This window comes from Salvelinus sp. IW2-2015, linkage group LG32 (genome assembly GCF_002910315.2).
Source record: "Salvelinus sp. IW2-2015 linkage group LG32, ASM291031v2, whole genome shotgun sequence".
In the NCBI taxonomy this organism is placed as follows: Eukaryota; Metazoa; Chordata; class Actinopteri; order Salmoniformes; family Salmonidae; genus Salvelinus; species Salvelinus sp. IW2-2015.
The window spans coordinates 29,427,931-29,452,385 of record NC_036871.1 but is presented as its reverse complement, the minus strand read 5'-3'; the positions used below and the strand labels follow the sequence as shown (position 1 = coordinate 29,452,385).

Here is a 24,455-nt window from a genome sequence, read left to right as displayed (position 1 = left end):
AAGGAGTTCTCCAAACAGGTCAGGGACAAAGTTGTGGTGAAGTACAGATCAGGGTTGGGTTATAAAAAAATATCTGAAACACAGAGCACCATTAAATCCATTATTAATAAAAAATGGAAAGAATATGGCACCACAACAAACCTGCCAAGAGAGGGCCGCTCACCAAAACTCATGGACCAGGCAAGGACGGCATTAATCAGAGAGGCAACAAAGAGACCAAAGATAACCCTGAAGGAGCTGCAAAGCTCCACAGCGGAGATTGGAGTATCTGTTCATAGGACCACTTTAAGCCGTACACTCCACAGAGCTGTGCTTTACGGAAGAGTGGCCAGGGAAAAAAGCCATTGCTTAAATAAGAAATAAGCAAACACGTTTGGTGATCGCCAAAAGGCATGTGGGAGACTACCCAAACATATGGAAGAAGGTAGTCTGGTCAGATGAGACTAAAATTGAGCGTTTTAGCCATCAAGGAAAATGCTATGTCTGGCGCAAACCCAACACCTATCATCACCCCAAGAACACCATCTCCACAGTGAAGCATAGTAGCATCATGCTGTAGAGATGTTTTTCATCGGCAGGGACTGGCGCTAAATACAGGGAAATTCTTGAAGGAAACCTGTTTCAGTCTTCCAGAGATTTGAGACTGGGATGGAGGTTCACCTTCAAGCAGGACAATGACCCTAAGCATACTGCTAAAGCAACAAGTGGTTTTTATGGGAAATATTTAAATGTCTTGGAATGGCCTAGTCAAAGCCCAGACCAGCGGAACCCATCCAACTTGAACAGTTTTGCCTTGAAGAATGGGCAAAAATCCCAGTGGCTAGATGTGCCAAGCTTATAGAGACATACCCCAAGAGACTTGCAGCTGTAATTGCTGCAAAAGGTGGCTCTACAAAGTATTGACTTTGTGGGGTGAATAGTTATGCACGTTCAAGTTTTCTGTTTTTTTGTCTTATTTCTTGTTTGTTTCACAATAAAAAACGTTTTTCATTTTCAAAGTGGTAGGCATGTTGTTAAAATCAAATGATACAAACACCCCAAAAATCTAAAACAAAAAAGATATTTGTCCTTCGAAGAGGGTGGTGGATGGGTTCCTAATAATAAATAAAAAAAATAATGATAATAATATAAAAAATATAATAAAAAATTTGGAAAATGAAATGAGGCTATTGGAAACATTAGCATGACACAACCAGGGAGTCTAAGTAGCTATTTAATTATTGACTAAGCAGGAGGAAGACAGGCCGTTTAAAGTGGAACGTGGGCATACAGCTACTCTGCCAAATTTCAATCATCTGCAGTATATCAAATTGTGTGGTACTGTATGATCATTAAGAAGCAAAATAACTTAAGGTTACTTGCGTAACCCAGGTCCTCTGATATTATGAGTGAGACATCTCACTTGTGAATTCACCAGAATCTCTTAAGTAGCTCGAAGAACCAATCATACACGTCTATCGGAGTGTCTTGCTAATGTTGTCATGTGGTGTTCAGTTTTCCAATTATTCAATAAAGTTTCTTGAATGCTTGCAAGTCATTTTGCTTGTCTACCTTCTGATTAAACTGTTGTCATGCATATGCCGATAGGTGTTTCTTATACATATAATTTTTAATTACAACACCTTTCGTTTCCTTCTTCTGTAGTAAATGGTGTAATGAAGTCATGTGACCATGCCAGTGAGTCAACATGAACGGCAGGTCTTGTGTACACTATGTTCAAACATAAATAGAATGGCACAATGCCGATCCTTCTTCAGCCCTCAGTATCTTGAGCATGACTAAACAGTATCAATGCCACAACAGTGGGCATGTGTTTGTTGCCCAAATACCAGGGATGAACTCTCTTAAACCTCTGATTTGTCTGCCAAACAGAGGTTGCATGCTCACTGAAACGTTATAGAAGATACACATGATTAATGCAAAGATACGGAATTTGGCCATCAGTGCCCCATTTAAAAAATGTCTTGGTGCATGACCCCACTGCCTCCAAAACAGGCTCAAATGGGCTGTGGATGGCAGGATTTCAAAACGCAAGTACCGCTATATTTCTGGTCAACCACAGTTAAACCCTAACATGATATACAGTAACTGTCTTCCCGAGGAGATACAGCTAGGACAAGGTTGTTCAACCCGGACAGAGCCACCGTACTCAGTCCCAGAGGTGGAACTCTTATTGTGATTTGATAAGGAAAACTAGAAGTAAAATACCTCCTTGGCTAGCCCTGAAGTTGCCTCACGCTAACTAGCTCCTTCGACCATGAACTCCAGGTGTCAGATGTCTTGGGAGCAGCTGAGTTAGAGGGCTGTTGTGGTCTGGATGAATATGTTAGACGTTGTGGAATGGACTTACCCAGATAGGAAGACTGAGAGCAGCAGCTGATGCCTGTCCTACTCGAAAGACTTGATGAATAACCTGCCAACTTCATGTTCCAACATAATCTTCTGTTTCATGGTCCAGCTAGCACACTGGTCCTTAACAGTATTTCTGTTTAAATCCGAATGAAATTATGTGACTTATGTGTGATATGCTTCAATTGGGCGACACATTTGGAATCTTACATTGATTTTGTGGTTGTTGTAAAGCTGACTTCACATAAAGCCTTGTTCCTGGAGCTGTCATAAAGCATGTTGACAACACCAAACAGCCTAATGGATCACTTCTAAATAAATTAGCTACCCACATTCTTAGAGGTAGCCTGCAGCACCCTGCCTTGAACGTAGTCACTGTTACTAGCTGGCTACCACCTGGTACTCTACCCTGCACCTGAGACTGCTACCCAAAGGACATAGCTATTGAACACTGGTCACTTTATTAATGGAAATTGTGTTTTTTGACCTTTTTATAAATTAATTAAAAATGAAAAGTTGAAATGTCTTGAGTCAATAAGAATTCAACCCCTCTGTTATGGCAAGCCCAAATAAGTTCAGGAGTAAAAATGTCACATAATAATAAGCAATAATAGTGTTTGACATGATTTTACCTCATCTCTGTACTCCACACATACAATTATCAGTAAGGTCCCTCAGTCGAGCAGTGAATTTCAAACACAGATTCAACCACAAAGACCAGGGAGGTTTTATTTTTTCTGTACAGGCTTCCTTTTCACTCTGTCAATTAGAGTAGTATTGTGGAGTAACTACAATGTTGTTGATCCATCCTCAGTTTTCTCTTATCACAGCCATTAAACTTTGTAACTGTTTTAAAGGCCTCATGGTGAAATCCCTGAGTGGGTTCCTTCTTCTCCGGKAACTGAGTTAGGAAGGACACCTGTATATTTCTAGTGACTGGGTGTATTGATACATCATCCAAAGTGTAATTAATAACTTCACAATGATCAGGGGGATATTCAATGTATGCTTTTTCATTTTTACCCATCTACCAATAGGTGCCCTTCTTTGCGAGGCATTGTAGCCTGGCGGGTAGGAGTGTTGGGCCTTGAATCCCCTAGGTGACAAGCTAATAGTCTGTCGCTCTGCCCCTGAGCAAGGCAGTTAACCCACTGTTCCCTGGGCGCTGACGGTGTGGATGTCGATTAAGGCAGCCCTCCGCACCTCTCTGATTCAGAGGGGTTTGGTTAAATACGGAAGACACATTTCAGTTGAATGCATTCAATTGTACAACTGACTAGGTATCCCCCTTTCCCTTTCCCGAGTGGCGTAGTTACAGTTTTGACATAAATCAGCTTGAAAATCTATGGAAAGACTTGAAAATTGTTGAATTTTGAAAAGAATAATGAGCAAATATTGTACAATCCAGGTGTGGAAAGCTCTTTGACACTTACCCAGAAAGACTCACAGCTTCAATCACTGCCAAAAGTGATTCTAACATGTACTGACTCAGGGGTCTGAATACTTACACTACCGTTCAAAAGTTTGGGGTCACTTAAAAATGTCCTTGTTTTTGAAAGAAAAGCATTTTTTTTGTCAATTAAAATAACATAGAATTGATCAGAAATACAGTGTAGACATTGTTAATGTTGTAAATGACTAATGTAGCTGGAAACGGCAGATTTTTTATGGAATATCTACATAGGCGTACAGAGGCCCATTATCGTCAACCATCACTCCTGTGTTCCAATGGCACGTTGTTTTAGCTAATCCAAGTTTATAATTTTAAAAGACTAATTGATCATTAGAAAACCCTTTTGCAATTATGTTAGCACAGCTGAAAACTGTAGTGCTGATTAAAGAAACAATAAAGCTGGCCTTCTTTAGACTAGTTGAGTATCTGGAACAGACACCTCACAAGTCCTCAACTGGCAGCTTCATTTAACCACAAAACACCAGTCTCAACGTTAACAGTGAAGAGGCGACTCCGGGATGCTGGCCTTCTAGGCAGAGTTTCTGTGTCCAGTGTCTGTGTTCTTTTGCCCATCTTAGTCTTTTCTTTTTATTGGGCAGTCTGAGATACGGCTTTTTCTTTGCCACTCTTACTATTTAATGAAGCTGCCAGTTGAGGTCTTGTGAGGCGTCTGTTTCTCAAACTAGACACTCTAATGTACTTGTCCACTTGCTCAGTTGTGCAACGGGGCCTCCCCCTCTTCTTTCTATTCTGGTTAGAGCCAGTTTGTGCCTTCATTTCTCAGAACAAGAATAGACTGATGAGTTTCAGCAGTTGGCCATTTTGAGCCATTAATCGAACCGACAAATGCTGATGCTCCAGATACTCAACTAGTCTAAAGAAGGCCAGTTTTATTGCTTCTTTAATCACCACAACAGTTTTCAGTTGTGCTAACATAACTGCAAAAGGGTTTTTTGTAATGATCAATTAGCCTTTTAAAATGATAAACTTGGATTAGCTAACACAACGTGCCATTGGAACACAGGAGTGATGGTTGCTGATAATGGGCCTCTGTACGCCTATGTAGATATTCCATAAAGAATCTGCCGTTTCCAGCTAAAATAGTCATTTACAACATTAACAATGTCAACACTGTATTTCTGATCAATTCTATGTTATATTAAAAACAAGGACATTTCTAAGTGACCCCAAACTTTTGAACGGTAGTGTATGTAAATTAGATATTTATTTTCAATCATTTGAAAACATTTCTGAAACCCTGTTTTCACTTTCTCATTATTGGATATTCTGTGTGCATGATTAAGATTTAAAAAAGACTTAATACATTTTGAATTCGTGCCATAAATAGGGGTGGGCAATTCCAGTCCTCGAGGGCCTGATTGGTGTCACAGTTTGGCCCAACCCCAGCTTACACACCTGACTCCAATAATTACCTAATCATGATCTTCAGTTTAGAATGCAATTTGATTAATCAGCTGTGTTTGCTAGGGATGGAGAAAACGCGTGACACCAATCAGGCCCTCGAGGACTGGAGTTGCTCACCCTTGCAAGTAACACAACAAAATGTGGAATAAGTTAAAGGGTATGAATACTTTCTGAAGGCGCTGTATATACTGTATTCTAGTCATGGCTCATCCTATATAACTACTGCTGTACACATCTTTTCTATTCATATACTGTCCATACTGCCCATACACAACATAATTTAACTAACTGACATTGCTCGTTCTATATTTCTTAATTCCTTACCTTTTATTTGGGGAATTTGTGTGTATTGTTTTGTATTGTTAGGTATTACTGCACTGTTGGAGCTAGAAACATTATTATTTTGCTGCGTATGCGAGAACAACTGCAAAATATGTGTACGCGACACGACCATTAACATATTATTTTATTTGACATGCAGTGCATCTGTAGTGTGGTCTGTGTGTAGCTGGTGTAGAAGAGTCAGGCACAGGACAGCAGATATGAGTAAATAAACGTACTTTACTCAACATATACAAATGTAATACGAAAAGAGAACCCACATTAACGGACCGTACTACATACAAACAATTACTCACAAACAGACATGGGGGAACAGAGGGTTAAATAATGAACAAGTAAATAGGGAATTGAAACCAGGTGTGTAAGACAAAGACAAAACAAATGGAAAATGAAAAGTGGATCGGCGATGGCTAGAAGGCCTGTGACTTCGACCGCTGAACGCCGCCCGAACAAGGAGAGGGACCGACTTCGGCGGAAGTCGTGACAGCATCATTTTATGAGAATGCATAAGAACCACTACTGTATATGATTGCATTTCACAGAAGGTTAAACTGAGGCATGTTATACTGTATATGCCATCCATCCTCTGAAGCAAAGCACAGGCCTTCAGTCTAGTGACATCTGAATGTCACCCGGGACAGATCACTCTAACAAACCATAATGTGATGAAAAAGGGGGGGTGAAAGGGGAGATGAGATCATCAGCCTTATTTTTCTTTGCATGAGAGAGCGTGATGCGGTCAGGTCAGTGCCTAGCCAGCTCAATGTAAGCTGCAGCAGTAGCTTGGTCTGTCAGAGCCAGATGTAAACAGAGGAGAGATGCCAGGGAGAGTTAGCATTACCATTAGATCCCCAACAACTCCATAGTTCACACTACTGCTGCACGATCATCAACATTAGCCTGAGAGAGAGAGAGAGAGAGAGAGAGAGAGAGAGAGAGAGAGAGAGAGAGAGAGAGAGAGAGAGAGAGAGAGATCTTTGTTTACTTAAAAGAGTTTGATAACTCTGGCTTAGTGACACAACATGAAAACATTACTCAGGATGAATAGAACAGAAACGAATTAGACGTATTACTTCACAACTCACAACCACAGATGTAGCAGAATCACATCCACAGATCCTTTGTCTGTAATAAATAGAAACAATTTAGGAACTGATGCAATAGTATGACCCAGCAGCTCCCTGATCATTGTGTAATTAGAATACGTTGTGAAGATAAGAAAGAAGAGCTATTCTGCTATTATTGTGACTTCGGATAAGAGCCTGTCAACTAATTAATATATACAGTAGTAGGAATATACAGTAGCTCATTTTACAGTAATTTGACCTGGGTGATAAAGAAGTGTTGAACTGTCATGAACGCTCTAAAGGTATGACCAAAAATTTGCCTCGGTTTATCCGGAGGGGAAGAAGAAACCACTAAAATGGAGAAGCATCCCGTTTTCCCCCATATTTCCTTAACTGTGGTTTCTTTGTGTCAACAGACGGCTCAGACATTAGTCTCTTCTCTTCCAGACCTTTAGACAAAAGAGCTCAGTGAAAATGAAGTCAGCACAAAAAAAGTCTTATGATTTCAGTACCAAGTATGAGCACGGTCATTGATCAGTTATCTCAAATCTCTCATAATTGTTGCAGTTAATATGTCACAGCCATTAGCTCGCTATCCCCTCAGGTGCTGATAATTACACCCCATCACAGCTCTTCATGCATGATCATCATGCACTGTGCCGTGCCGTATTTGCCCAAAGGAGCTAATAATTGTTTGCCTAGTTTGTTAGGTTAGAAAACGCAACAGTTGAGACAGTTGATTCTTTGGTCAGGTACAAATATGGTGGAAGAAGACTGGATCCATGCAGGGTATTTACATTTTTTTTTAAATGGCAGAAATGACTTGAGAAACGTAATAGTAACATAATAAACTTGACTAATAGCATTTGATTAGGCCTAATAATAGCAATAGACAACTGTGTGTAGAGATTTGGCTTGGAAAGGTTTTTTCGCCTGGTCACATACAGCCAAACTGCTACACACAGCCTACATCATTGCCACCATAATAGCTAAAGTAATGTCATAGTCAGCATAGCTAATATAATTAACATGTTAGTGAACCTGCTAAAATCATGTAGTAACGTTAGTGTACAATCAGGAAGCAGTTACACCAGCAAGCCCCGGTGTCAATAAATTAGTAATACCAAAAGCTTGCCTTGACTTGGAAGAGTTCCAGTGTTGTGTTGAAAAGTCATAGCCAGCTAGCTAACATAGCATCCCTCTGTTTGAGCAGGGTGTTTCAGTAGGCTAAGCTAGCTAGCTACATTTGCTAGCTAAGTAAGTCAAACTGAAAAAAATGACACACTCTCTCTATTTATCTCTTGCTTCTCCTTCAAACTGTTCAACTATTGTCTTTCTCTCTCTTTGAGTCAACTACTCACCACATTTTATACACTGCAGTGCTAGCTAGCTGTAGCTTATGCTTTCAGTACTAGATTCATTCTCTGATCCTTTGATTGGGTGGAGAACATGTCAGTTCATGCTGCAAGAGCTCTGATAGGCTGGAGGACGTCCTCCGGAAGTTGTCATACATACTCTGTATGTCTATGGAAGGGGTGAGAACCATGAGCCTCCTAGGTTTTGTATTGAAGTCAATGTACCCAGAGGAGGACAGAAGCTAGCTGTCCTTCGGCTACACAATGGTGCTACCCTACAGAGTAGTGTTGAAGCTACTGTAGACCTTCGCAAAAATAGTGTGTTTTAATCAGTTATTTGGTGACGTGATTATATTTAGTGTAGTTTTATCTAAAAAGTATAACTTTTAAAATGTTTTACAATTATACATTTTATGAAATTCACTGGGGAGGATGGTCCTCCCCTCCCTCCTCTGAGGAGCCTCCACTGGTATCAATGCACCTAGTCACTACAAAGATACAGGAAATCAATCAGGGATTTCACCATGAGGCCAATGGTGACTTTAAAACAGTTACGGAGTTTAATGGCTGGAGTAAGAGAAAACTGAGGATGGATCAAAAACATTGCAGTAACTCCACAATATTAACCTAAATGAAAGAATGAATAGAAGGAAGCTTGTATAGAATAAACATTTCAAAAATATGCATCCTGTTGGAAATAAGACACTTAAGCAAAACTACAACAAATGTGGCAAAGAAATGTACTTTATGTTGGGCTCCCGAGTGGCGCAGCGGTCTAAGGCACTGCATCTTAGTGCAAGAGGCATCACTACAGTCCCTGGTTTGAATCCAGGCTGCATCACATCTGGCTGTGATTGGGAGTCCCATAGTGCGACGCACAACTGGCCCAGGGTTGTCTAGGTTTGGCCAGGGTAGGCCATCATTGTAAATAAGAATTGGTTCTTAACTGACTTGCCTAGTTAAATAATGGTTACATTTAAAATAAAATAAAAATGATGTCCTGATTACAAAGTGTCATTTTTGGGGCAAATCCAACACAACACATCACTGTACAACACATCTTCATATGTTAAAGCATGGTGGTGGCTACATCATGTTATGGGTATGCTTTTCATCGGCAAGGACTGGGAGTTTTGTTTTTGTTGGATAAAAGTTAACACAATAGAGCTAAGCACAGGCAAAATCCTAAAGGAATCCCTGCTTCAGTCTGCTTTCCAACAGACACTGGGATACAAATTCACCTTTCAACAAGACAATAACCTAAAACACAAGGCCAAATACACACTGGAGTTGCATAGACAACATTAAATGTTCCTTATTTCCTAGTTACAGTTTTGACTTAAATTGGCTTGAAAATCTATGGCAAGACTTGAACATGTCTGTCTAGCAATGATCAACAATCAACTTAACAGAGCTTGAATAATTACAAAAATGATAATCCAGTTGTGCAAAAGTCTTAGAGACTTACCCAGAAAGACTCATAGCTGTAATCGTTGCCAAAGGTGATTCTAACATGTATTGACTCAGGGGGATGAGTACTTATCTAATAAAAATATATTAGTGTTTTACCTTACCTTTTTACTTTTTTTTATTTTTTACAAATTTTATAATCTTTCTTCCAGTTTGACATTTGAGAATATTTTGTAGATCGTTGACAAAATTATCACCATGTGTTATTACTTTTATATTATTTCTCAATTTTATTTTTCTCTGCATTGTTGGGAAGGGCAAACCTTTCACTGTTAGTCTACACCTGTTGTTTACGAAGCATGTGACAAATACAATTCGATTTGGCACGCACGCGCACACACACACACACACACACACACACACACACACACACACACACACACACACACACACACACACACACACACACACACACACACACACAGGAAGTTACAAAAAATAGAGGCCTGAACTTTAGAATGTAATCTATGGCAGAAGGTCCCAAGACCAGCTGATCACTGAGTGGGAGGTGAAAGCTTGGAGAAATGGGAGATAAATATTTGGCCTCACCAGTTGATCTCATGGTCTCATTACACTAGAGTTGCTTTTCCCCCCAATGATTTACTCTCTCTGCTATTGCTTTCTGCTAGCTCTGCTCTGCTCCAAGTCTGACATGACAATGTTTATTTTTGTTTTTTAGAAACCAGTTAGATCAGATTCTGATTCCTGGTAGAGAATACATGGCGGCATGAGGACATTCAGTCTTTCACAGTTAATGAGGAGAAGTTTTATATTGCAGTCTTTTAAGATTTGACCTCACCCACGTTAGTGCATGGATGATTGTTATCTCTTTTCAAATGCTTTATTGGTCCGTCTCTGTCTATGTAAAATTGAGCAGAATGTTTTCTTTCATTCATAAGTATGTGATTCCGTTTTGATGACAGTTTGAGATATGGGATGTGACACAGACCGTGAAAGATCTGTCGTTTTTTGGGATCTGTCTCTCCTAACATGATTTCAGCATCAACATGAACGCTGCAAATATTTTGTTACTTCTGTTACTGTTGTATGTGAGTATTTAATACTTTACCTTTCCTGACAGTTTAGAAATATTATGTTTTTTTAATATGTACACGTAAACTGCAATGACGTTTTTACCTTGACTGAAGGCAGAAATGCCTTGAAACTATGTCAATCTTCTTTAATGTATTCTATTCCTCTTACCTTGAGATTACACATTGCTATACACATACAGTACTTGAAAACTAACCAGGCACCAGTTGAGGGGCTACATGGATTGCTTTGAGTCAATTCACTGCCCCTTCAGTGAGATCTACTTCAGAATGTGACTTTATTTTCGATGTCCTTAGTTGATCTATTCTACACTCAAGGCATGCAATTCTGTTTGAGTATACATTTGTGAGACAGCATGCAGTCCAGATAATGTTAAACAAATCTGTACTTGATATTTGGATCAGATCAGAATTGAATATACAGTATGTTATAGGCCTACATGTGTGGGGGTTTAATGCTTATCAATTATGAATGGTTTTAAAGAATTCTTGACTAGTAACATATTGAGACCTCACCACGAGTGACCTAGACGCGGACACGTGCAGATACACGCACACAAACACACGTCATGGAAAAGCAAATGTGATCCCTTAGGAACTGTGTGGGAATGTTTTCTAAAATGTATTGAACAAACCGTGGACATTTCCTACATAGTTTTACAGGTAGACTAGTATCTTTTTTTTAAAGGGAACATTTTGTCGATGCAGTTATACAGTACAGGTCAATGGATACCTTGTTCATCAAATTATTTTGAGGGCTATAGCAGTGAAGTGAAAACTGTACATGGCTAACTAGTCTTTAACAGTTTGTTCCAGATCCTAGTAACCATTTCAAAATTCGGCTACCATTATGAAGCCATTATAAAACTGTTAGTGCAGATTCTGATAGTATTCACACCCCTGAGTCAATACATGTTGGAATCCTCTTTGACAGCGATTACAGCTGTGAGTCTTTCTGGGTAAGTCTTCTAGGAGCGTTGCACACCTGGATTGTACAATATTTGCTAGACAGCCATTTTCAAGTCTTACCATGGATTTTCAAGTCGATTTAAGTCAACTGTAGCTAGGCCACTCAGAAGCATTCAATGTCATCTTGGTAAGCAACTCCAATGTATATTTGACCTTGTGTTTAAGGTTAATGTCCTGCAGAAAGGTGAATTTGTCTCCCAGTGTCTGTTGGAAAGCAGACTGAACCAGGTTTCCTCTTGGATTTTGRCTGTGCTTAGCTTTATTCTGTTTATTTAGTCCCTGCCAATGACAAGCATACCTCTAACATGATGAGGCACCGCCATGCCTGAAAATATGAAGGGTGGTACTTGGTGATGTGTTAGAAAACCTCCCTGGTCTTTGTGGTTGAATCTGTGTTTGAAATTCCCTGCTCGAATGAGGGACCTTACCGATAATTGTATGTGTGCGGTACAGAAATTAGGTAGTCATTCAAAAATCATGTTAAACAATATTATTGCACACAGAGTGAGTCCATGCAACTTATTATGTGACTTGCAAAGTATATTTCTACTCCTGAACTTATTTCGGCTTGTCATAACAAAAGGGTTGAATACTTATTGACTCAAGACATTTCAGCTTTTCATTTTTAATACATTTTTACACATTTCCTAAAACATAATTCCACTTTGACATTATGGGGTTTTGTGTGTAAACCAGTGAAACAAAATCTCAATTTAATACATTTTAAATTCAGACTGAAACACAGCAATATGCAGAAAAAGTCAGGGGTGTGATGAATACTTTCTGAAGGCGCTGTATGTATAGACTAGAGGGGAGGGAGCACTGTGACAGCAGCAGCAGTCAGCTGAGCATTCTAATTAGGCTTGCTGTGCTGTTTATGCAGTTCCTCAAGTCCAGAGCTACAGTTGTGAGTAAGGTTGCAAAATTCCGGGACTTTCAATAAATTCCCTGGTTTTCCAGAAATTCTGTTTGGAGGTTTATGGATTTCCTGCTTATTCCCTGCTGATTCCCGGTATCCTCCAACCGGGATTTTGGGTAAAACAGGGAATTTATTAAAAGTTCCCAGAATTRTGCAACCCTATATTAGGGAGCATTAATATGTTGCATTTTTTTAAATATCTTTGCTGCTGCAGCGGTACATCATTAATATGACAAACTCTCTTGCAGGGTGAAAGATTGTAATTTAGTATGACTACTCCACATGTGAAACAGCCCTGACCTGCCCTGTAATAGACCCTTTAGACAGCGTCCTTAGAACGACTTTGTCCACCACAACCCCCAGAACCCCCCAGAGATCTCAGTCCAAACCCAGAGGAGACCTTAATGCTGCAGCTGCCCTTCTACCCTCAGCTTCCTTTGTGCTCCAGCCTGTTCTTGTCCCCCGCTCCCTCCAAAAAAAGGACATTCATTTTACAGAACACAGCTGGCCCCCCAGTTATAAAATGAGGGCTTACCTTGCCCACTGTCTAATCTGACCACCAGTCAGTGCCCGTCAAAAAGGGAGGGATAGAGGAGAAGCGGATGTTGCTTTGGCCCAAACACAAACTCAGACATCTGTAACCTCTTGTTGCCACATTTGCCACACTGTCATATCTGACCACCAGTGGAGGTAGAGGTGGTTAGAGAGCAGGGGAGGAGAGGAGAGGGGAGAGGAGGAGAGAGGAGAGGACAGGATAGGGAAGGAGAGGAGAGGAGGGAACGGTAGAGAAGAGGTATGGATAAAGATGAGGCTTATATTTTAGCCCACACCCAAACTCAGCAATGTGGGAGCTCACGTTGCTACCCTGTTATTGTGCTCTGCCATGCCTTAACATCACCCAGAGGAGCAAGTCATGGGGTCAGGCCAGCCAGTCTGTCTGGGAGGGGAGGATCACTCTGATAAGCTGCACACATGCTTCTGTAGAGTCCTCCTGCCTGCCAAATGAACTTAGTCAGGTGGGTACATTACATTAGCAGGAGTCATTGCATTACCTGGGGACAGGAGGGACATACTGTCGACTGCCTCTTATTAGAACCACAGCTAAATTAACCTTCAGGTCTACCTACTGTCTGTTCGGTTATTCACCATAGCTAGATAATACCACCATGACTAATATGACGTTTTTTTTTATCCTTAATGCAATGCATTTGTTGCCAGATTTGAACCGTTTGTCAAAATTATTCAGATTATTAAAAAAGCCTATTTGCATCCCTAATCATAGGACACTTACAGAGTAAATTAATATTTACATTCATTCATCAAATTGCTCACATGCACTTTATTTTTCTTCTTCTCCTTCCTTTCCAGCCCAGTACATTGTGTGAGCAGCTCTCCCAGCTTTCCCTGCTTGCCCTGCTACAGAAATACTGTGAGGCTCTCTCCGCACTCTACAATGTCACAGGTAATGTAAAATATTAATGAAAGTGGGGAACACAATGAGTGTTTGTTCTTTACAGCCTGTTAATGACTTTACTTTATTTATTGACTGAAGAATTGGAGTGCTGCTCAGTCAGAGCACATACCCCAAAGTAGCTTTGTCACGCAACGAGACTGAGGTAACACTCATTGGTGTGCACAACGGGCTGATTGAATGACAAGCACTGCTTGTGAGGATGAGAGGATGTTTATTGGCATAATTAGCTAGTATTAATAATTCCATCCACCTTCAGTGTTCTCAGTCATACCAATTAATATGCTTGAGCAGCACTTATTCCAATAGTGTTGGATGTCTGGGGTTTTACACAGACTGGTTGTTCGTTTGCGAGCGTGAAATTAACCTAGCTTCATAATATGGGAGGAATGAGACAGTGTTGCTGTAGCCAACTATTTTTGGGACATGGAAACATGTAAATACCAACAGCTCTATTGTGTCATAAACATTTCCCCCCCCGGAATATCGTAAATGAGGGAATACGGGAATAGTCTGGCCTCCTAGCACAACATGTCAAATTATTTTCTAATGTATTTAGCCTGTTGGATGTAGATAAACATTTCAGCAAGATTTGGAGATGACAAAATAATGAATTACACGTGTGTTATGAGAGAAAATTCTTATTTCTCTCCTCCACATGTAACCGGTGTGAAATGGCTAGCTAGATAGTGTTGCGCGCTATCTGTGATGTCACTCGCTCTGAGACCTTGAAGTAATTGTTTGCCTTGCTCTGCAAGGGCTGATGCTTTTGTGGAGCGATAGGTAACAATGCTTCGTGGGAGGCAGTTGTTGATGTGTTAAGAGGATCCCTGGTTCAAGCCCAGGTTGGGGCGAGGAGAGGGGCGGAAGTAACACTGTTTCACACAGAGAGCATTAATCATCATTCTTGTCGACAGGATTATTTGAAAAAGGCATCTTCTGCTCCTGTATTCTCACTAGCATGTCAAACTAAAAGCTCCCTCTCCCTGCTTATTTTAGATCAAGTCTAAAACATAAGTTAGATGCATCGTGAAAAAACAAAACTTTATTGTCAGAGAGATTCTACAATCATGTATCTATTACAATAGAGACTTTTGTATTGGACTGTATCCCCCCACCCCACTAATTTTGCCACAGCTGCAAAGAAAATCCTTGGGGAAACATTATGTAGTGTCTGACATGAAGCCAATTGATACAGAACAATGGCAATAACTCTTTCAGCTGCTTCTTCCTCATTCCTGCTGTGTTTCCTACCTGCATGATTCCGCAATCTGTTTTTCCAGCCCATTGTGCCCTTGCTCTGAGCAACACCTTACTGAGTGAGAATCTGCAGATACTCTCTCTGTCCGCCGGGCCTAGAAGACTCAGTCTTTGTCAATCAGACAACTGAAGCAAATGTGTCTCTTTGAACCAGCACAAAGAACGTCAGGAACTGGGCTTGCAGATAAAGTATGACAGTCAGTGTTTAAAATTAGGTCAGACAAGTTGACTCCAGAAAGAATAATATATTATTAAATTGCTGGTTTCTTTTGTTATCCTCAAATGGTCCTCACTCCTCACTGTTATGATGACATATAAAGAGTTACCAGGAAGACATGTTATGATGATAAACTATATAAAGTTACCAGAAATTCAACACATTCAAGTCACCTGGTTTAGATGGTCCATGGCTCCAGTAGATGAAATCTAGGTCTTCTCTCATCTGTTAATCTAACTGCACTGTCCAATTCACAGTAGCATGCAGTAGCGATTTACAGTAGCAAGAATACCATGCTATTGTTGAGGAGAGTGCACAGTTATGAACTTGAAAATGTATTAATGAATCCTCTTAAGGATCGGACCCTTTTTTTCAATTTTTTGCCCAAAATGACATACCCAAATCTAAATTCCTGTCGCAAGGATATGCATATTCTTGGCACCATTTGAAAGTAAACACTTTGAAGTTTGTGGAAATGTGAAATTAATGTAGGAGAATATAACACATTAGATCTGGTGTTTTTTTTGTTTTGTTTTTCCATCATGTTTGAAATGCAAGAGAAAGGCTACAATGTATTATTCCAGTTTAGGCGCAATTTAGATTTGTTCACTGACTGATCCAATGAACCATTGCATTTCTGTTCAAAGTTTTGTATCAAGTCTGCCCAAATGTGCCTAATTGGTTTATTAACAAGAATTTAAGCTTACTGCCCATATCAGATATGTCTACGTCCTGGGAAATGTTCTTGTTACTTACAACCTCATGCTAATCACATTAGTGCACGTTAGCTCAACTGTCCCGTGGGGGGGAGGACACCAATCCCGTAGAGGTTCCTTCATTTGCCAGACATTATGGGCCAATGCATTCTTCATCTGAAATATATGATGAGAGGTGAAAGCTGTGCAGGACTGGTTCACAACCTTACAGTCTCAAGATGGCTTTGGGATCCATCGGTCTCCTATATTTGCAAGTATTTTGATCCAACTTTGCAACCCTGATGTAATGTCTCTCATCTTCACTTCAAGACTTCTGAAGCAGAAAACACAGAAGGGTTTACCCTTACCTTTCCTCAGCAGATGAGAGAATGCATATATTATTGTCCATGCACACTAAGATGCACAGAGTTGATGACTGCAGGTCTAGCCTATTGTCCCAAAGTATACAGAACACCACAGGCTATTTGTTTAAATTCCTTTTTAGGCGAAAGATATTAAAAACAAATAATTGTTCCTTCAACATGCTCTTGGAAAGCAATCAAATGCATTGCTATAAGTTTTATTCAAACTGAAATATAAGTGTCTTATGCCACTGCCACTTTATTTTTTATAAAGCCATATCAGTCAATATTCATAAAGCCTTCTTAATTTACGGTTCTGCATTCAGGGAATAACGCTGACAAACTCTAATTAATGATCACTTGGCAGTTTCGTTTAAATCAGTTAAATGTGCCAGTGCTGTCCGTTAGCATGCCATTATCACGCCATTATCACACAAGTCTCACTAGATTTTTATTATATGTGATGTCCCTATTGTGCAAACAATGGAGAGAGGAGCTTACAGAACATTAAGCCAAAGTTCAGAATCTTAAAGACTTACTTTCAACCAGTCTGAACATTTCATAGCAGAACCACAGGCGATATAGTATGACAGCCAATATGTGAATACTGTGCCTTAGGCCTATAAATTGGATGTGCAGGGACAACAATCAATGTTATTTACAGACTTGTTTACTTATCTGCTTCCCCCATTAGCCTAATGGAATATGGAGCATAACAGGTAAATTAATAATGATCATCATGATGGTGATAATGATAGCTAGTCTAATTCCATAGCTGGTAGCCTGCTCTGGGGGAATACATTAACATTTAGGTGGTGCTATTAATAGACATGGGCAATTAAAACTTCCTCCACTAGGCTACTCTGTGCTGAAGTTGACACTCACAGAGCTGGGTTGGGGGACGGATGGACGTGTATGTTTCAGATCTCCTAATACGTGTCTAGACTGCATATTACAGTAAATGAGATGGAACAGTAATTGTATGTGCGAGTCCAGTGCTAAACTGAGAGAACTCTCTCATTTCGATAAAGGTCATGAGTCTAATTGAACAAATAAACAGATAGATCATCAGTCTGTGATGACATAATGGTGATACATGTGTAGTACAGAAAGCATTGGAGAAAGTGTTCCTACAGGACATTTATCATAAGCTTCATCAAAAGCTATTTAAAAAGCGATATTAACAATTATTTCAAAAGTGACATCTTKAAAAGTTTGTTTGACACATTTTTCATGCAATTTCACAACCGTTTAGTGTTCATTCCTTTATCAACCTAACAGCTTTTTCACCCACACAAAATAGATAGGCCGTCTTGAAATAAACACTTTTCCCTGCAGTCAGAACTTTAGATGGAAAACACAAATTATATTAGGGAATTCTGAATCTCACAACGATGCTTGGCATAACTCAGGGGTATGGAAAACCTAATCTGATAGTAATCTAACTAACTGTTACAAAAATGATCTTATTTGTAAAAGAATAAGAGATTAGTCAGCAAGGGTCCCTTTGAAAGGATTCTGAGAGGAAAACAGTTAAAAAACATTTTCTTGAATTTCCATTAGTAAAAATGTTAAATGATCTGTGTTTTGGATTTAAACATATAAATAGAATATAGATATTTATATATTATCTAGGCTACATGCCACTGAAAACTATTTAAGGTAACATTTGTCACCCACATCATGTCTGGGATGTATCCATAACCTGTTTCAATGCCCCCTTTTTCCCTCCCTCCTGCTCCTTCTTTTTTTTCCCCCCCCCCCCCCCCTCCTATTTACCTAAAGAAAATACCTTTAATCTTTTTACTACAAGGTTCATGAAAAAAACTATAAAATATCGTTTCCAACAGTGCTTTCATCAGTACTTTGGATCAGCCACTGCTACCAGATTGTTATTTTCAAAGTTGGACGCGTTTGTCTCAATAGCTCACTGACACCGGCTGTCATGAGACATAACAGATGGGCAGTGTGTAAAATACATCGTCTTTCTGTATGAATTGAACTGACTTTTATCATTTGTGCATAATTCCACAGAAAGATTATGAATTTGTGCTAGTAGGCTGAAGCTCACTGCGTCGATGTGATTGTACAGGGAGCGGTATGAGGAGGAGAGAGAAGGAAACTCTCGAGTAGCCTACGTGGAGTCAGAATTCCGAGTGCGTCAATTGGACGAGCAGCTTTCCACGGGTTTGAAACGGGCGCACTATTTCTTGGCATTCTATTTTGGATGAAACACATGCACGTAGTAGGCAGGCAACGTGTTAGGAGCCTTTCGGACTTCAAGCCTAGCACTTTGATTTAACGTATCAATTGAACCATGGATGCTACGATTTACCAAATCATCTTTGGGGAGTTTGGGGACCCAAACTGTAGTTTGATGGATGCCTTTCAAGACACTTTCTACGAAAACGCATCGTTCTCTTTGATGGATTTTGACGGTACGATTTGGGGGGATTTTGACACTGTCATCAATGGTTAATGCTTTCCCTTGACGTCTTGGGAAATTAATTATCATTATTTAAACGCCTTTTTGTTTATTTAAAGGTTTGTATTGCAATGCCACAACTGATGAGATTGGAACATGTTGGCCAAGGAGCAACACCGGACGGATGATGGAGAGACCCTGTCCAGAGTACATCAATGGGGTAAAGTACAACACCACAAGTAAGATATTAAACCATTTAATTATTTAAAAAAAAGTTTTTCACCGTGTATCTTTACACTGTTAACATTGGCTACATAAGGGGGGGTTGTCGCTGTCCATGCGTAATTGGGTGGCAATACTTATTTAGCCGTAATGTTCCGATCATAAATGAAGGGGAAACTGTAAACTGTGCAATCGGAGCCAATCTTCTTATATTGGAAACAGTAATAATATCATATTCAGTTTGCGGGTGGGTTGCTGGAATGGAGCCAAAGACTCAAGTGCCATTTTTAAACTCGAATAAATTATTAATTAATGCAGTGTTTGCAGCCACTTGCTCTCAAATATTAGCTGAAATGTGTTTCTTCAACCAAGATGTGTGACGATACAATACATTTTTATTTGAGCGAGAACCACTGTATTAAAATTAATCGTTTTTAACTATAATGTAAGATCGTTATACACGGAAATCTGAATCAATCCAGTGTGATTTGATCCAGAACATTTTTTTCGAATATTGAACACTGTTTGTAAGCAATTTGTCCAGTTATGTCTGCAAGGGTCATTCTGTTATGACACATGATCATCAATGTCAAAATAAGCTACACTATCTCTCCTGTCTGTTTTGGCCTTGTGTCCTTCCCTGTGCTGTTGGTGGACTCACTCACTCTTCATCACCATACCTAGCCTGCCAATATTCGTTCATCCATCTCCAGATGAATTAGACCACATCGGTGAGCAGCAACACCCTGCTGATTGATAATATAGAGGAACACCTGTGTCACCCAATGCATKATTGTCGGCATCCAGGAAAGTAGTTGATGAGATTATACAATAACAACCTCTGATTAATAAATACTAACAGGTTTCAATATGAAAACAATAGATCACAGATGATGGTTGACCAGCCAACTCTTTTGAGAAATGTTGAAATACAATTAATTGTCCCGGAGATGTTGTGCTAGCTCAGCAATCTAATGCCTAAGCTTTAGCCCAGCAGGTTCACACAGGAGACAGAGGTTAGAATCCAGTCGGCCATTTAGCATATAGCAAAATACAGGGTATTAAACTGATCCAAATTGAAATGTTTAGCTATTTGTTAGTAATTGGCACTGATATGGAAATTCAATATGTTGGCGATGATAGCGGGATAGGTTGACTGATTTGATCATTCCAGGATACACACAGACAATGATTTTGCCTCTCACATTCACATGTGATTTAACAGAAGCCCTYTGTCCACACTACCACTTCGTAACCGTGTTATGGGTTCAAACAAGATTGTGTGAACATTCAAACCCTGTTTGTGTTCAATTATAAAGTGCTTATTAACTGTATATAAACACTCGTTTTAGAACACTGTGTTCAACCATAGGTTTTTCCAAACAATCTAATCATCCCAATCCTTCTCTGGGTAAACTATGAACACAATCTTCCCATGCACTCTCATGTACTGTATCTTGTACCCTAAAAAGCTGGATGTCAAAGCCAGCACTATAATGTTAGCCCAAGTTAAAGGGACAAGACACTGGTTAGCAATGAGACAATTGCTAAAGCAGCTAAATGGAACAACAAAGAAACAAGAGATCAGCTAAAATGACAAATCGATGGTCAGAAACGTCTCAAGTCCGTGGAATAAACTGCCTYTTATTGTTGTAAGTTTGTGCAGTGTTGCTTGCATCATTTGCATTATATCTGCTTAGTGCCAACTGAGTTTCAATACGCCAACATCCAAGGCAGCACATTATTCACTCCCATAGTGTTCACATATAAGGTACTTTAGATAAGCATAATAGGGACATTGCGTTTGTTGAAAGCTTGGTTTCACATGAATGGTTTGTGAAAAGTAGCAGTTAAGTAGGACAACACATTAATCTGCTGTAAATGGTTTGGAATAATTGTGCTACAAACTGTGCCATAAATATTAAAAAAGTTCCTATTTCAATGTACTTTTATGCTTTGAAAAACAGGCAGTATAATGTAATTCACTCATTTACACCATGTAATGACCTGAACTTTTCAGTAAGGATAATCAACAGATCTTTTGCTCGTCACTGAGATATTATGAATGATGTTTAGTTATGAGGAATATATGTGTGGAATCCCAGTGGTCTGGATAACAAGTGTTTCTTCCACAGTTCCTCAGGGCATATTTAAAAATGTTATGTTCTAAAAAGCCGCAAACTCTGCAAAATGTAAAATCCTAGTCAAATTGTACATGAAATCTCTGGTAATATTGATAGAGTTCATGTCTTAACATTTGTTAGGCTGTTAAAGGTATCTGGGCAGGGAGAGACGCTGTGTGTAATGATAAAAAAAAAAAAAAAAAACAGCCAGTGAAGGACATAGGGATGTATGACATGTACTCCTCAGCTTTTCGAATGGTGTCGACTGATAAAACGCTTCAGGAGGGTGGTCACGTGTGCTAGCAAGACAGAGGTCCTGGGTTTGTGCCTCGGTGTCAATTGAATCAGGAGGAAGTGGTACTGGCTARGCAAGCAACGTGACATCCTTTACACCAGCTTCACAGCCTTTACCTTTAAAGCTGCTATATGTAACTTTTTGGGCGACCCAACCAAATTCACATAGAATTTGAAGTTATATATCTGTCATTCTCATTGAAAGCAAGTCTAAGAAGTGGTAGATCTGTTCAATGTGTGCACTATTTCCATGCTTCCCAGTCTTAACCTATTTAATCCCATCAGTCACAATAATGACCGTACAAAACGTTTTTAGTTATAAGGCTCAACATTTTTTACTGAATGATGTATCAATGCGTTTCCAGCAAATATCGAAATAATAAAGGGTTTCAATGAAAATGTGCAGTGTCACATGTTTGGTGTAAATTGTCACAAGACCAGAGCTGTTTACTTCCTGGTTGCGCCATGAGAAGAGGATGGCTGCATCAAAGCTCCCAAACAAAAGGTTAGTAAAGTATGTTAACATAAAGATAGGACAAATATTTTTGGTACATATCATACTTAAGTTGTCTAGTATTGATATATGCATTTGCAATTACTCAACTTTGTTCAGTGTGGTCATAGAATGAGTAAACATGTTGACGGCAACAATAGTGACCGGCGGAATAACATAGTGCATCTAGGTATACACATACTTATACACATACATAGACATTGTTCTACCAAACTTTCTACTCTGTTCTTTCTTTTAGTTTCACTTTGAGTCAAGTTCTGGATATGTTGGATCTATGTGACCGCCCAGACAAGGCATGCAACTTTGCAGTTATCCCTCAAAATGAGAAAGATGCTGTCCTCAGTGATTGTGATAGCAATGGGTCAGATATGGACTATGAGGGGGAGACAGGCCATTAGCCAGCCAGACTGTTGAATGCATATGCTGAACCGAACCTATGCAAACAGATCATGACAGGAACAACGTTATCAGTGATGATGACCTACCCCTTACCACCCCCCTCCATTGTTGATAATGAAGCGCCAAGGGCCTCTACCCYCCAGAGGGTCCAGTCAGAAGAGCCAAGGGCAAAGCTGCAGGTGGTCAAAAATAAAGATCAAGTGTTCAACCAATCGAAGAGGCCTGACACCGTTGTGATTCCAAAACACATAGTATACAGCCCAAATATGCAAAGGTTTGTCATGAAACCACTGAGCCACGGAAGGAGATCTCTAATGGCTGCTACTGTTGAAGATCAGYCAAGATATGACAAAGCTTCTCACTGGCCAATCAACACGATGCACCGGTTCCAGAGATGTCATCATTGTGACAAACGCACTACCTATGAGAAATGCAAAGCGCCACTGCACATTGAGTGCTTCAAMATATACCATGYACAGTAGAAAAGGAGATAAGAGTGAATGAAAAAGGASTGAAAAAGAKAATAAAAMAAAAATAGAAAAGTCAGTAAAGGGTGAGAAGCAGTACAACTGACTCTAGGAAGAAAAGTAACAACCGAAAAATGGAAAAAGACAATCAAAATGACTGAAATGTTTTTGGAAAAGAAGGTCAATTGATTCAATTGACAGTAGGTCTGACTGATCACAGTTCAAAATAGTGATGAACAAACTAATCGTGCACTTGGTTCTGAAGCCTACCTCTATGATATATATACTGTATATACTGTATGTGTGTATGTATGTATGCATGTACTGTATGTATGCATGTGTGTATATATATATTATTTTATTTTGTGTGACCGACCATAAAACACACTTTTTCACCTACGTTTCCATGAAAATTCCCCAAAATAATGATTGATTATTTCAAAGGGTTAGTAATTTTCTTGTCTGGGAAAAATTAGGGATTAAATGGGTTAAATTTCGTTTTTGCGTACTTTACTTGCAGTTTTGTACACCAGCTTCAAACAATACAATATCTTTGGCTATGGAAAAAATATTTCACAGCGTTTTAAGATGGTAAGATGATTCTCTACACTAAACTGATATTAGGTGAACTATTCGAATTTTAGCAACCAGGAAATGGCAGAGCGAATTCGGCATAGTGCACCTTTAAAGACAACAAACTCAAAGACAAGAAATTCAGTATGCTCAACGAATCTTTGCAGTAGGCGTGTAATATTACAGTCCCGCTCTTTAAAATACACTATATATACAAAAGTATGTGGACACCTCTTCAAATTAGTCGATTCTGCTATTTCAGCCACACCAGTTGCTGACAAGTGTATAATAGAGCACACAGCGATGCAATCTCCATAGACAAACATTGGCAGTAGAATGGCCTTACTGAAGAGCTCAGTGTTGAGTGRTGTAGCACGTACAAATCGTCTGTCCTTGGTTGCAACACTCACTACTGAGTTCRACACTGCCTCTGGAAGCAACTTCAGCACAATAACTGTTAATCGGGAGCTTCATGACATGGGTTTCCATGGCCGAGCAGCCGTACACAAGCCTAACACGTTGATCACACGACAGTGTCATTGCGCAAAATGTTACGGAGCATAATCTGGATATGTGTGCAACAAAATTTCAACATTCAACTTCTGCTATCATTTCTATCAAGCCATTTACACATACAGTTTGGCGCATACGTTCGATAAATCCAACGTATGCATCACACAGAACGCACTGCAACTGCCTCTGCCTCTGCAACGCAATTCTCCAAGGCAAATGCAGTGTTCCATTGGAAATGAATGAATTCCTGGTGTACCAAAATGCAATGACGCTGTCGGTGTGATGGCAGATGCTAGGAGAACGCTACCTGCCCATATGCATAGTGCCAACTATAAAGTTTGGTGGAGTAGGATTAATAGTGTGGGGCTGTTTTTCATGGTTCGGGCTAGGCCCCTTAGTTTCAGTGACGGGAAATCTTAATGCTACAGCATACAATGACATTCTAGACGGTTCTGTGCTTCCAACTTTGTGGCAACAGTTTGGGGAAGGCCCTTTCCTGTTTCAGCATGACAATGCCCC

At 39.7% G+C, this 24,455-nt stretch overlaps 1 protein-coding gene across 1 annotated transcript in view; it reads left to right on the top strand.

Annotated features, from left to right (window-relative positions):
* The first annotated feature begins 10,046 nt into the window (after nt 1-10,046).
* Nucleotides 10,047-24,455, top strand: part of LOC111957248 (corticotropin-releasing factor receptor 2-like) — a 90,149-nt gene continuing 75,740 nt past the window's right edge. Inside the window, 3 exon segments of the mRNA XM_023978030.1 lie at nt 10,047-10,510; nt 13,770-13,863; nt 18,951-19,070. Coding sequence (XP_023833798.1) covers nt 10,469-10,510; nt 13,770-13,863; nt 18,951-19,070 — 256 coding nt within the window. The 5' untranslated portion in view covers nt 10,047-10,468.